The following is a 13,677-nucleotide window of genomic DNA, read 5'->3' as shown; positions in this document are numbered from 1 at the left end:
ACTAGACTTCAGGTTGGCTTTACATGTGCCCTCCCCAGTTTGTTTGGGCGACAGATCCCATCGTTCCCATCATGCGCCACTAGGCCTGCTGGTTCAGGATGATAGGAATGTGACGTTGAAGGCTTTCACGGCCGGCGTCCATAGGGTTTTTGTGGGGTTTTTCAGGCGATGTGGCCATGTTCTAGAAGGCAGCCACAGACGCCGTCGAAACGTCAGGAGTAAACTCTTCTAGAACATGGCCTCAGCACCCAAAAATCCCATCTTCTTAAAATGCTTCTCCATACAATCATAGGTTCACATAATCTATGGACATGCAACAGAACCAAATGCTTCCAAAATGCTTCTGGTCCCAAGTATAGCAGGGCTTTGGGGTTTTCTGGGGTCTTGGTTCAGTGCATCCCAAAATCCACAGATGCTCAAGTCCCATTAAATACAAAATGGCGTCGCTTACGCTGAGAGAGCATGACTTGCGCCAAATCGTTTTCGTGTATTTAATCTATATTAAAATTAAATATAATTATATAATTATATATAATTATGATTACCTAATTATGAGTATTCATCTTCCTTCGGCCGCTGGGCTCAAAGGCAAAGCCATGTTGTAGTAAAAGTAATGTAGAGCTTGGAAAAGTTACTTTTCTCTGTTTTGGAGTAACTCCCAGCCTTGCTGAGAGATCCTGCAAAAAAGTAACTTCTCCAAGCCTTGCACTGAGAGTTTTGATGCTCTATCCAAAATGGTGTCTTTTTTTATTGGAAGCAATGGGGTTACTCCAGTGTAAAGCTTCAGTGAAAGTAAAAGTAACCTCATTGAAAGCTATGGAGTTACTCCCGTGTAATGCTTCAATGGAGGTAAAATTGGGCAGAGTAATCCTACTGAAGGCAATGGAGTTACTCCAGTGTAAATCTTTAATTAAAGGGTGGAGTAACCCCATTGGAAGCAGTGGAGTTACTCCAGTGTAACGCAGCATTGAAAGTAAAATAGGGGTAGCGGAGCCTCTATTGAAAAGAAGAGCTACTCTGGTGTAAATCTTCAATGAAGTAAACGGAGGTAGAGTAACCCCATTGAAAACAATAGAGGTACTCCCGTGTAAAGCTTCAATGAATGAAAAAGGGGTTAGAGTAACCCCATTAAGAGCAATGGGGTTACTCCCCTGCAAGGCGAGGCACTTTTCCAGTTCTGGCGGAGACCCACCAGCCACGTGTAAAAGCCCCGCCCTCTTCCCTGGCAGCCAATCAGCGCCTCCGCTCCGCCCAGCCTCCCACGTGGACAACGAGGCCAAGCAGAGAGAGGCAGAGGCGGCGCGCAGTCTAACCTGCTAAGCCGAGGCGCCCTTTCGTCTCGGCCGTCCAATGAGCGCCGGCGTCGCCAACTAAACCAGGCTGCTCATTGGCCCTGCTTTGACCCCGCCCACAGTTGAAGCCGGCGGGGGCCCGGGTTCGGTTGAGGCGTGCCCAGGTGGCAGGTGGCATCCTTGCCATTGCAAAGGAGGGCTGTGCAAAGGAAAGGGAGCCCAGTGCGTCTGCTCTCATGGAGCCTGGCTTGGAAGGAGAAGGAGAAGGAGAAGGAAGGGAGGCCAAGGCCAGCAGCAGCAGCAGCAGCAGCACAGCCCTGGTCCAGGAGGGATGGTTCCGGGAGACCTGCAGCCTCTGGCCCGGACAGGCCCTTTCCCTGCAAGTGGAGGAGGTCCTGCACCACCGCAGATCCCCTTTCCAGGAGATCCTCGTCTTCAGGAGGTCAGGGATCTGTAGTTCTGCTGCAGGGGTGGCTCTGCATTGGAGGAGCAATGCTTTAAATGACATGGCTCCCCATCCTCTGGGATCTGTAGTTCTGCAAGGTCTGCAGGGGTGCCTCTGCATTGGAGGAGTAATGCTTTAACTGCCATGGCTCCCATCCTCTGGGATCTGTAGTTCTATAGGGTCCGTAGAGGTGCCTCTGCACTGGAGAAGTAATGCTTTAAATGCCATGGCTCCCCATCCTCTGGGACCCTGGGATTTGTAGTCCTGCAAGGTCTGCAGAGGTGCCTCTGCAGTGGAAGAGTGATGCTTTAATTGCCATGGCTCCCCATCCTCTGGGATCTTTAGTTCTGCAAGGTCTGCAGGAGTGCTCCTGCATTGGAGAAGCAATGCTTTAAAATGCCATGGCTTCCCATCCTGTGAAACCCTGGGATCTGCAGTTCTACAAGGCTACATCTGAATAGTAGGAATATAGTGTGGTTTGACCCCCCCCCCTGTTAAAATACTGGAGCTCCATCCTGAGGGACACTGGGATCTGTAGTTCTGCAAGGGCTGCATAGGTGCCTCTGCAGTGGAAGAGCAGTGCTTTAGCTGCCATAGGCTCCTCATCCTTTGGGGCCCTGGGATTTGTAGTTCTGAAAGCCTCAGTAGTGGAGGGATAACGTTTTGCCTGCCATGGCTCCGTCCTGTCAAACCCCGGGATTTGTAGTATTTCAGGGTCTGCAGATGCGCCTCTGCACTGAAAGAATGATGCTTTAACTTAACATGGCTCCCCATGGACCCTGGGATTTGTAGTTCGACGGGTGCAACCGCACAGTAGCAATAATGTGGTTGAACTGTGGGACCCCTGGGGTTTATAGTCCTATAAGGTTTTTAGCGGCTCCTCTGATCTGGAGAAATAATGTGGTTTGATGCTGCCATCGATGCCATGGCTCCTTCCTATGGAACCCTGGGATTTGTAGTTCGACAGGCTCTTTAGGGGTGCAGCTGCACTGGAGGAGTAATGCAGTTTGACACCGCTTTAGGTGTCATATATATGGCATAGTATGGTTTCCCTATGGGCAAGGACTGCCATTTGTTTTAGTACATCTTCCAATGGCCAGCCTCTGCTTAAAAACCTCCAACGCAACCTTGAACATATAGGTAGGAAGACATAGAGTCATAGAGTTGAAAGGGTCCAACTCACTCATTCTGCCATGCTGGGGCTACTGGGAATTGTAGTACACCAACATCTGGACGGATGCGTCTTCCCCGCCTCTTGTTCTTCCCTTACATGTTCTCTTTCGTCCCACTTTCCTATGCAGCAAAACCTATGGGAACGTCTTGGTGCTCGATGGCGTTATCCAGTGTACAGAACGGGACGAGTTTTCGTACCAGGAGATGATCGCCAACCTGCCTTTGTGCAGCCACCCTCATCCGCGAAAGGTGAGTCGAAGCCATGGTGCCCAAAAAACGCCACCGTCGTGGTTTGAGGGTTGGACTATTATGACTCTGGAGACCAGGGTTCGAATCCTGGCTCGGCCATGAAACCTGCTGAGCGACGCTGGGCAAGGCACGCGAAAACAGAGACGTGCGCATATTCAGGCTCCATAGGCTTGAATGTGGTGCGTGTCCATACGCGCACCCCATTGAAATAGTGGAGGTCGCCCCTCCATGGATTTTCAAGGGCACCCTGATTTTTCCAGGGGTCTTTCCAACCAAAGGTCCAGGACCCTAAATGCTTGGCAGGCATCAAATAAAGTGATGGCGCTTTCTCTTCTCCGTCCAGGTGCTCATCATTGGAGGCGGCGATGGCGGCGTCTTACGGGAAGTCGTGAAGCACCCCTCGGTCGAGTCCGTAATACAGTGTGAAATCGATGAGGTAAGCTTCCGCTGGTCCCTGTGATCCTGGGCAAGTCGGACAACTTGGCGGCGCACGACAGCGACAGATATCGGGATGACTTTAAAATAAGGCCTGGTTGAGACAGAGAAAAGGTGGATTCTTCTCCTAGCCGGTCTATCTCTGTGTCAAATCATATATATGCGCATCCTCCACCTTGCCCTGCCCTGGGGCCCTGGTTTCTCAACCGGCGCCACTTTTGGGAAGGGAACATCCAGTCCCTGGCGAAGCGTTTTCTTCTTCCTCCAGCAGCAAGCATCCACGAAATCATGAGAAGGAAGGAATGAGGCAGACAAGGTTCCTGCCCTCGGGGTGCAAAATGTTCTTTATTTCCTTCTCCACCCAACCTTGAGCGGCTTTGCAAGCCAAGTTGGCATGGCTCTATGGCGAGGAGAGCCGGCGCGGTGCCGTAGTTTGAGCATTGGACTGCGGCCGCCAATTGTATAATTGTGACTTTATGATTCCGTTATGCCAACGTCCCTTAGATTTCACTGGGATTTGCAGTTTGGGGAGAGGTATTTGGGATTCCCAGCTTTAGTGCCTTTGCGTGTGTGTTGCGTGCCTTCAAGTTTCTGATGTATGGCAACCCTAAGGCAAACCAATCATGGGGTTTTCTTGGCAAGTTTGCTTCAGAGGAGGGAAAAATCTCATTTTACTGTTAACAGAAGATCCATAGATCTGTGGGGCGCCACATCCCTTGCGCCAATATAATCTAATTCATTAACTGAAGGTGGAGATTCAAGCCTTGGCATTCCCAGGCAAGGCTGGCAAAGGCTGCTGTTTGAAACCCTGGGCACTGGTCAGTCTCAGCTTGGTTCTGCTTGGTGACCATTGACCATTGTGCCATCTTCCTTTCTTCTCCCCTGAGCAACCCAATATGGTTAGCATCACAGTCAATAAATAATGGGGGTCCCTTGTTTTAGGATGTGATCCAAGCATCGAAGAAGTACCTCCCGGGGATGGCTGTGGGATACTCCAGCCCCAAACTCACTTTACACGTCGGGGACGGCTTTGAATTCATGAAGCAGAACCAAGAGGCTTTCGACGTGATCATCACAGACTCCTCGGACCCCATGGGTGAGTGTCCAGAGACCTCCCCAGCCTTTCCAGCAAAGCCATTTTGATCACCGGTCTTGCACATCTTGCCATGCTTGCCCACGCATGCTCCCTGTGAGCTAAATGTGCCATGTACCGTAATGGAAAGTTGAACTTAATGGTCCATGTGGTCCTTTCCAACTCTGTGATTCTGGGCTTGCTCTTCCATTTATATTCATCTCTGTCTTCCTCTCCAGGTCCTGCAGAAAGCCTCTTTAAGGAATCCTACTACCAACTGATGAAGACCGCTCTGCGGGAAGATGGCATCCTCTGTTGTCAAGGTGAGGATTGGAACAACACAACTTTGCACATTCGAACCATGTCCATATCTTGTTGGGCAATTGAATAGAGTCGGACGTGTTGCTTTTGCACCGGAAAAGGACTGCAAGAGCTTTTAATAGTGCACTCTTCAGCGCAGCCCATTGCTGCACAGTGTCTCTTTTGTCATTTTGCTAGTTGTTGTGATGTGCTTTCAAGTCATTTCTGATCTATGGCGACCCTAAGGTAGAACCTATCATGGGGTTTTCTTAGCAAGGTTTGTTCAGAGGAGGTTTACCATTGCCATCACCTCAGGCTGAAAGAGTGTGACTTGCCCAGTGTCACCCAGTGGGTTTTGTGGCCAAACTGGGAATTAAACCCTGGTCTCCAGAGTCATAGTCCCAACAAACAAACAACACCACACTGGCTCTCTGTCTATGGCAATTCTGTAGTGGTTGGATCGCATCATGTAGAGGTCCTCCTTCCCATCTTTCTGCCAGCCCTATAAGGGACAAGGCTTTTGGCCCTCCATACAGGACACCTATTTAAAATAAGGGACACCTACCACTTGTGTAAGGGATATGCTTTCCAGGCCAGCTGTTGACCAAGGAGGAAAAGGCTGCTTATCCCCTTTAGTGAGGATCCAATCATCCCTGGTCTAGTGCTTGCCTCCTCTCTGAACAAGCTTTAAAGGAGAGCTCTTTTTCCACAGTCACCGTTTTCTACCCAACGTTTTCCTTTGTAAATGTACTCTGTATCTTCGCTACTGTTTGGTCACAACGATTTAGTCTAAATATTTTGGAAGGGGGTAGGTAGGTCCAGGACCCTATACGGAGAATCAGTGGGGACTCAAAAGGTTTATGGTGCCATAGTTGCAGATCCTGCCCTGAGCAGTGCATTCGGTTGCATAACCTCCTGAGATCCCACTTTCCAACTTGGCAATCCTTTGCTTCTGAGCCTACTTCCAAGTATTTCAGGAGCCTCAGAGATGGAGCTTTGGACTCAGGGATGGCGCGAAACGTGACCTCCTTCCCTCTCCTCCGACCGAGGGCTTTGCTAACGCCTCTCTCGAATTTCCCAGGGGAATGCCAGTGGTTGCACCTCGACCTGATCAAGGAGATGTGGCAGTTCTGCAAGTCCCTCTTCCCTGTGGTGGAGTACGCCTATTGCACCATCCCAACATACCCAAGCGGACAGATCGGCTTCATGCTCTGCAGCAAAAATCCGGTGAGGAAAGAGACGTCTCTGCTACTCTTGGGCATCCATGACTCCCTTCCCCATCGTCCCCAACGTTGGTGTGTCCCTTTCTGATGCCATTTTGGGAAAGCCTATAGCGGAAAATAGGTATTTGGGCTTGCTTGGTTGAGTATAGTGGGGTAAAGCCTACAACAGGTGGTTGAAGGTATACTATCTAGGAATTTAAACTTTACAAACTAAGGATTATTATGGTTGCGGCTTTCTTGGTTGAACATGTTCTTCCACTTTTCCTATTGCCCTCAACCTTACCAAGCATTAGTGTCTTTTCTGTTGGAAGAGGAAGATTTACGATGGCACGGGCGATCCTAATGTCGCTTTTTTAAACACGTCTCCCTCCGGCAGAACACTAACTTCCGGCAACCTGTCAAATGCCTGACCCAGGAGCAAGTAGAAGAAATGAACCTCAAGTATTACAACTCGGACGTCCACCGGGCCGCCTTCGTCCTGCCAGAATTTGCACGAAAGGTAAGAGCGGAGAACCGGAGGGACGTCTTTTACGTATTGCCTTTGGAGCCAATTCAATCCTTTCACATTGGGTTCCTCTCCGTTATAGTTTATGACTGCTTTAATCCTTAAAATTGTTTAATATTAATAAATATTGATCGATCGACGTTGATCATAGAATCGCGCTGGAGGATCTACGAATGCCTAGAGAAGCGTTTTCTCTAGGAACATGCAGGTTCTCCGTCACGACTCTATGGCCAACCTCTGGCAGAAAATGCGCTGGAAGACCTAGCCGTTCCTAAAGAGAACGTATTAACCAAGACCCCAAAATAATCAAATCCGCAAACGTCCAGGACGCAAATGCGGAGGGGTGCATTTACGGTTAGATGTGTACCTGTGACAGTAGATCACTCCAGATCCACATGTCATGGTTTCTTATGCGCCGTGATGTTTAGACAGGAGTCGGAGGGGATCTTTGTTCTTCCGACTTGTTCTTAATAGATTATTTTCCTTCTCTTTTTGTGCGTTTCTCCTTTTCTCGCAGGCGCTGAGCGCTGTGTGAAAAACGCTGCCGGGCCGCTTCGACCGCTTGCCTCGGACCGCACGGTTTTTGGAGCGACCTCAACCTCGGGGTTCCCTCCGGCAAGTAGTCCGGACGCAGCGGCGCCCGCGTCCACAGCCTATCCGCTAAAACATTCCTTCCAATTATGTATTTTAACAAGCAAAACTAAAAAGACTTTTGGGGGGCTACCAAAACGGCTCACGACGCCCGGTCCAGACCTTGCCATGCCATTGCTTGAACTTCGCCATTCTTGGACCGGGAATGTCTTAACCGACCGCCTCTTTGGGTTTCAGCCTTCCTCCTTTTTTAACCCTATTATCCCCCCAATGCAAAATTATGTATTTATAACTATGTATCCCCCCATTTCCCCCCAAAATATCCCTTCCGTTTAGCGGTTTTCTTCCAGTTATAGGAAGAAAGTTTGCTTTGGACTCTCCAAACGCGACCGAAGGAACAAAGGAGTTGTCGGTGTCGGCTTTGTACCTGCAAGAGATTGGAAACCATTTCTTCTTCTCATTTTTACTTTCCTCCTTTAGTTTGAACGCCTTTCTCGCCTTCGGAGGATTGTAACTTCTTTCCTTAGCTTTAAATGACATATCTTTTTGTTACAGAGAGAGGAAGAAAGAAGTATGTATTAGTCCTTTCTTTTAGTCTAGAAATGTGCATTTTGGCATTGGGCGCCTTGATGCCAAATGTGCCCCAATGCATCCAAACGTTTCCAATGGTTTGCATTGAAACCGTTGCAATTTTTGCGATGTTTCGGGATGCAAATCCCGCACTCCCCCCCCCCCCCCCCCGTATTTTTAAAGTTTTGCCTATCTCAATGCATTTTGGTGAGATACTTACAGAGGCGAAACAAGCGCACCGAATCCCAGCGGCCAGAATCCAAAGCTCCAAAGCGCGGCCGATTCCTTAAAGGAAAACGGGGGTTTCTTCAACACCTTTTGTTACTCCTCCTCCCAACGTCTCTTTAGTATTATTATTACGTCTTGGATCACTTTATATAATGCTCTGAAATTAAACCTTATCCTTGTTTTTAGAGGAGATGTGGGGCAACCATGGAGGTCTAAGAGGCCAAATTCGCCGCATGTAATAATTTGGATGAACTCCCTTTAGCTGCTTCTGCAAAAAAATAACCAAATTTGGGATTAATTTAATAAATAAATAGATAAAATGCCCCAAAATGTCCTCATAGGGGCTACTTTTACCATGTTTTGGGCACATTTTCGGGTCAGTAGAAGCCTTTTTCTATCAACAACAGAATAGAAGTCGCTTCCCCCCAAAAACATGATGGAAATGCCCCTTAGAGAGGATATTTGGGGGCCTTGTCTCCCACTTTTTTGGAGGGGAATATCCCCCCCCCCCCCCAAAGTGGTTTCCTTTCTTTTCGCTCGCGGCGGTTGGCGGGGGTTTTCCCGGCGCCAACCTTTTGGAGCAGGGAAAAGGGGGAGAAAGAAAGACAGAGCGAAGACATCATATTCCCACCCAAAAGGCATTCACCTTGCCTTCGGTCAAGCCACCAGACTTGGGTGCGTTGGACTACAATCCCAATGCTGTCTGGGGATGATGGGGTTGTAGTCCAAGGAGAGTTGAGGACAGTACAAGAGTTTAATAAATAAACTAATAAACCTACCCTCGATCTTGTCATATCTTCTTTCCATTGGAATTTGGGAATGCATAGGCCTCAGCCGCATCTATCATTATCTCTCTGGACAGTGGTCACTCCACATTTGCTGGCTTTAAGGGTGAAGGACGCTATTCTTTTGCACTGAAGAGAACGCCTCTCTAGGAACCTCCAGGTCCTCCAGCGCAACTCTATGGTCAACGTCTGCCAGAGGCTGACCATAGAGTTGTGCTCGAGGACCTAGGATTTCCTACACTAAACACTTCTCTAGGCATTTGTAGCTCCTCCGTTGTGATTTTATGGTCAGCGTCTGAAGAAACGTGGTAAGAAAACCCTGTGATGGGGTCACCGTCACTCAGAAATGACTTGAAGACACTCAACAACAGCAATAGTTCCCATTATTTACCATTGCCTTTGCTGGCTGAGGCTGATGGGAATTGCAGTACAGCAACACATAAGGCCTCAACTGATTGTCACCTCCTGGGCAGAAGCAACAAGAAGCATGCCCACAAGGAACTGTGGGAGCGATCCAAAAGCCTATAGGAAGCAATGGGAGCTAAGAAAGGGAATTACTGCACGGACAATTCTGGCATCTTTATTATTTATTACTTATATATTTAATAATAATGATAATAAATTATTTGTTTATATCCTGTGCAATCAGAGGGAATCCGGGCAGGTTACAGGAATTAAAAATACAATTAAAAATAAAATATTTATTATTATTACATATTTATTATATTTTATATATATATATATTTTTTTTTACTTTATTGTTTTGGGTGACGTCAGAAGGAAGGAAATAATAAAACAAATGAGGAAGACTTAGCATTTTACAGAGACACACACACAGATATATACATAAAATGGCACCTTCTGCACTTAATGGCACAAGCACAATCGATAGGTTTTGGGATCCATGAAGGGGCTGTTCTAATTCGTTGGACTTCAACTCCCATCAGCCTGGGGACTGCAGTCTTAGAGGGCCAGCGGGTCCCCTTTGCCTCCTGCATTGCACTTAATGGGACTAGAGCATCCATAGGTTTTGGGATCCATGAAGGGGCTGTTCTAATTCATTGGACTGCAACTCCCATCAGCCTAAGCCAACAATAGCCAGCCAGGGATGCTGGGGACTGCAGTCTCACCAACCCTTTCACTCCTCCCTTGCCTTGAATGGGACTTGAGCATTGTGGCTTTTGGGATCCACAGCTACCCTTGAATGTTTTCTGAATAATAATAATAATCACAATAATACTAATAATTAAGCACACACCTATTAATTGATAAAAGAGAAAGAGAATTGGGGGGGGGGTCTTAACCTTTGGAAATGCCAAGCATTGCTGGCCTCAAGGGTTTGGTTTGGAGAAGGGAGGCTCAGGTGCATTTAGATGCAACCCTCATCATCACCAGCACCTGAGTCTCCATAGACTTCGGTTTGATCAAGTTCTGGCTCATAGAGAACATTCCTAATACAAGACTGCCATCTAGTGGCGACTCTAGAGCGCTGCAGCCTCTTTGAGCTTCCTCCAAAGTCCTTTGGATAGAAATAGAGAGAGAGAGAGAGAGGCGCAGGGGTCGAGCAAGAGGTCGACCTAAAGAGAGAGAGAGAGAGAGAGGGATCCAGGGAGAAGGAGACCTGATTCCTTTGGAAAACCCTTCAGATACATTGAGGCAAAGGGCCCCCCAAAGCAACCCCTGGTCCAAGCCCCTTCTGTCTTCTGGGGATACATAGGGGGTCCCAGTCCTATAGAGGACCCCCAAAGCCCCCAGTCCAAGACTCTTCTGTCTTGTGGGGTTACATAGGGGGCCCATCTATAGCATTGGGGGCCCCCAGTGCTATAGACGTCCCCCAAAGCCCCCTGAGTCCCAGCCCCTTCTGTCTTGTGGGGTTACATAGGGGGCCCCTCTATAGAATTGGGGGACGATGTGAACTGCAGTCCAAAGCGCAGTCCCCGCAGTCGCTAAGGGCGCTACCTAGTCTGTCTCATTCATTCCCTCGAATGAGGTCCTGGAGGGAGCGCCCTCTGGCGGTAGCAGAAAGGACGCTTAGGATGGTTCTTAGTATCTTTCCTTGTCCCGGGGCGCCCTCTGGTGGCGGAAATGAGCGTTGCAGCCATTCTCAGGCTCCAAGGGGCTCAGATTCCTGGCTCCTGGGTTTGGGAGACTGAGGGCTGCTGGCATCTTTGGGGCCAAATTTACATTCGTCGTCGTCGTCGTCGTCATCATCATCATCATCATCATCAGGCAGAGGAGCCAAAAAATGGTTTTAATGTGCTTTTGTATTGCTGCCTATTCCCGAGGGGAATTCCCTCTTTGCACGTGGAGCATCCTCATAATCATTTAAAAGAAGAATGGCCTATTATTATTATTATTATTATTATTATTATTATTATTATTATTATCTGCTTCGGGGTTCCAGGAGAAAGAAGAAACAGTGGCCAGTGGGCTTTGCAAAAGGAGCCTCTTTCCCTGTGTCCCTCTCTTCGTCCTCTATTGATGCCAATGCTGCTGGAAAGCCTTACAGCTGGACTGAGGACGAGGAAAGAAAGAGCCCTTGGCTTCGCCAGGCAAAGGGAATGAGGCCACGCCTCTCAGAAACAGGCAGCCAATCAGAGTGCAGGAAGGGCCAGGCAAAGGGTGACCACAAGTTTTGGTTCTGAGATGAATCTGGGCATTATTCTAATATATATACATATATCTTTGCAAAGTGGGGAGGAGCACTCAAGCCATCTCCTTCCTCTCTATCTTTCTCTTTCACAGCTTGCCTTCCTCTGGGGTTGGTACCTCCCTTTGCTTTGCCCCAGATCTAGGGGAAGCCTGGCATGAGTTATGGGGCTCTGCAGGGTCTCTGCCCCTTGCTCTGCCCTCCTCTTCCTGGCATTTCTCCATCTGAGGATCCAGGCCAAGCCTTCCTCCCAGAAACAGGTGAGCCAAAACCTTTCACCATTTTGCTATGCCCTTGTATGCAGTGGGACTTGAGCATCAATGGATTTGGGGGTCTGTGGTGGTCCTGGACCCAAATCCCAGAGGATACCAAGGGCCCATAGATGATGATGATGGTGATGGTGATGATACTTGAATGCATATAATGAGACTTAAACATCTATGGACTTTGCGATCCATAGTGGTCCTGGACCCAAATCCCAGAGGATACCAAGGGCCCATAGATGGTAATGATGATAATGATACTTGAATGCATGTAATGGGACTTGAGCATCCATGGATTTTGAGATCCATGGTGTTTTCGGAATCAAGTGGATATTATTATTATTTGGAGGGACAAAAATAACCGTGTTTTCCCCCCGAAAGGTACTTTCCAGATGAATTTTATTTACGTTCCTCAAACGTCTTTTTATCCAGTTCTTTCAACCGGGGAACGAAAATCTCACCCCAAAAGCAAGAATGCACCAAAAAAGGCAATTAATGTATCCCATATATATACACACACACATATACACACACATCCAAGCGACTCTCCTTGGTCTCCCTGCTGATTTAAAATCCCGGTTTTAAAATAATCAATAACTGATCATCGATAACAGTGTGATAAACTCCATTGCGTTCGTTGCATTCCAGATGACCAGTTTCTATATTTCGGAGATCTGCAGGATCTTAGCATTGGAAGAGATCCCAAAGGTCACCAAGTCCAAGCGTGCGACTCTCTGATTCTTAACTGCTGTCTCAAAAGAGCATCAATGCGACATTTCTCAGATGTGGTGCTTTCTGGAGGCAGGTGCAAATTCAGGGGAAATCCCACCCTTGTCGGGCGAGGAAGGCTTCTCTTCTTGGTCGTCTTGGTTTGCACAAACGCAGAGGCTTACATTCATCCCGAGCAAAATTTCACGTTTGGTTTGAATGGCGTTTCTCATTTTCTGATTCAGCGTTGTGGGTTTTTCGGGTGACCTCAAAAGGAGATTTGTGAATGAGTCACAACTTGCAGAACGGAGTGAGAACGGAAAGCGCAGGGCTGCCATTGTTCTGCAAAGCAAAGGTTTGCCGGGCAAGGAGAGGGGATTGGCACAGACATCGCACGGCGCACGGCGATGGTGCAAATGGACACGAGGGTCAGACGTCGGTGTGCGCACCCTTTCCTGCGGCCATGCTGCAAAAGTGAAGGGAAATTTATACTTTCGTGCCACCTACAAATGTTCAGTTGTGGTTCTGTTCCCACCCAAACAACTACTATTACTACTGTATTGGGAGCACTACTACTGCTACGAGTAGTATGGCTGCCGCCACCAGTAGTACAACCAGTATTAGCAGAAGTGGTACCAGTAGTACTAGTACTAGCACTGTTATGTACTGCTACAGCAATGCTGGAAGATGTAGCACTGGTAAGAGCCATGGTACTACAAGTAGTACTAGGTACCCTGGTACTACATCATTGTTATGACGACTAAGATCTTATTTGGAAGGTGTAACACCGGTAGTACTCATAGGACACTTCTGGTGTGCATCAGGCACCTCTGGTACATATTGGGCACTTGTGAGGTACATTGACCCCTTCTGGTATGCATTGGGCACTTCTGATGCACATCAGGCACTTCTGATGCACATCAGGCACTTCTGATGCACATCAGGGACTAGTGACAACGCACCAGGCACATCTGGTGTGCATTGGGCACTTCTGATGCACATCAGGCACTTGCGCCAATGCACCAGGCATGTCTGGTGTGCATTGGGCACTTCTGATGCACATCAGGCACTTGTGACAACGCACCAGGCATGTCTGGTGTGCATTGGGCACTTCTGATGCACATCAGGCACTTGTGCCAATGCACCAGGCATGTCTGGTGTGCATTGGGCACTTCTGATGCACATCAG

The 13,677-nt window shown here is 48.3% G+C and overlaps 2 protein-coding genes across 2 annotated transcripts in view; both read left to right on the top strand.

Moving 5' to 3' along the window:
• Positions 1-1,430: 1,430 nt before the first annotated feature.
• On the top strand, positions 1,431-8,855 carry SRM (spermidine synthase). Its single transcript, XM_042478008.1, has 8 exons — positions 1,431-1,734; positions 3,039-3,159; positions 3,503-3,595; positions 4,537-4,690; positions 4,906-4,989; positions 6,048-6,193; positions 6,566-6,688; positions 7,212-8,855. The coding sequence occupies exons 1-8, from the start codon at positions 1,529-1,531 to the stop codon at positions 7,227-7,229; spliced, it is 945 nt and encodes a 314-aa protein (XP_042333942.1). The 5' UTR covers positions 1,431-1,528; the 3' UTR covers positions 7,230-8,855.
• A 2,827-nt stretch (positions 8,856-11,682) lies between these two features.
• The window catches only part of TNFRSF8 (TNF receptor superfamily member 8), an 8,764-nt gene continuing 6,769 nt past the window's right edge, over positions 11,683-13,677 (top strand). The window contains exon 1 of the mRNA XM_042478581.1: positions 11,683-11,778. Coding sequence (XP_042334515.1) covers positions 11,683-11,778 — 96 coding nt within the window. The remainder of the gene's footprint in view (positions 11,779-13,677) is intronic.

This window comes from Sceloporus undulatus, chromosome 7, assembly GCF_019175285.1.
Source record: "Sceloporus undulatus isolate JIND9_A2432 ecotype Alabama chromosome 7, SceUnd_v1.1, whole genome shotgun sequence".
NCBI lineage: Eukaryota > Metazoa > Chordata > Lepidosauria > Squamata > Phrynosomatidae > Sceloporus > Sceloporus undulatus.
The sequence above is the reverse complement of the archived record's forward strand: the minus strand, read 5'-3'. Positions and strand labels throughout refer to the sequence as shown.

Bases quoted from the DNA above. Each gene is read 5' to 3' on its own strand.
- SRM (XM_042478008.1), top strand. From the start codon at position 1,529: ATGGAGCCTGGCTTGGAAGGAGAAGGAGAAGGAGAAGGAAGGGAGGCC. The intron at 1,735-3,038 runs GTCAGGGATCTG...TTTCCTATGCAG, and splicing joins GAGATCCTCGTCTTCAGGAG to CAAAACCTATGGGAACGTCT. The intron at 6,194-6,565 runs GTGAGGAAAGAG...TCCCTCCGGCAG, and splicing joins TGCTCTGCAGCAAAAATCCG to AACACTAACTTCCGGCAACC.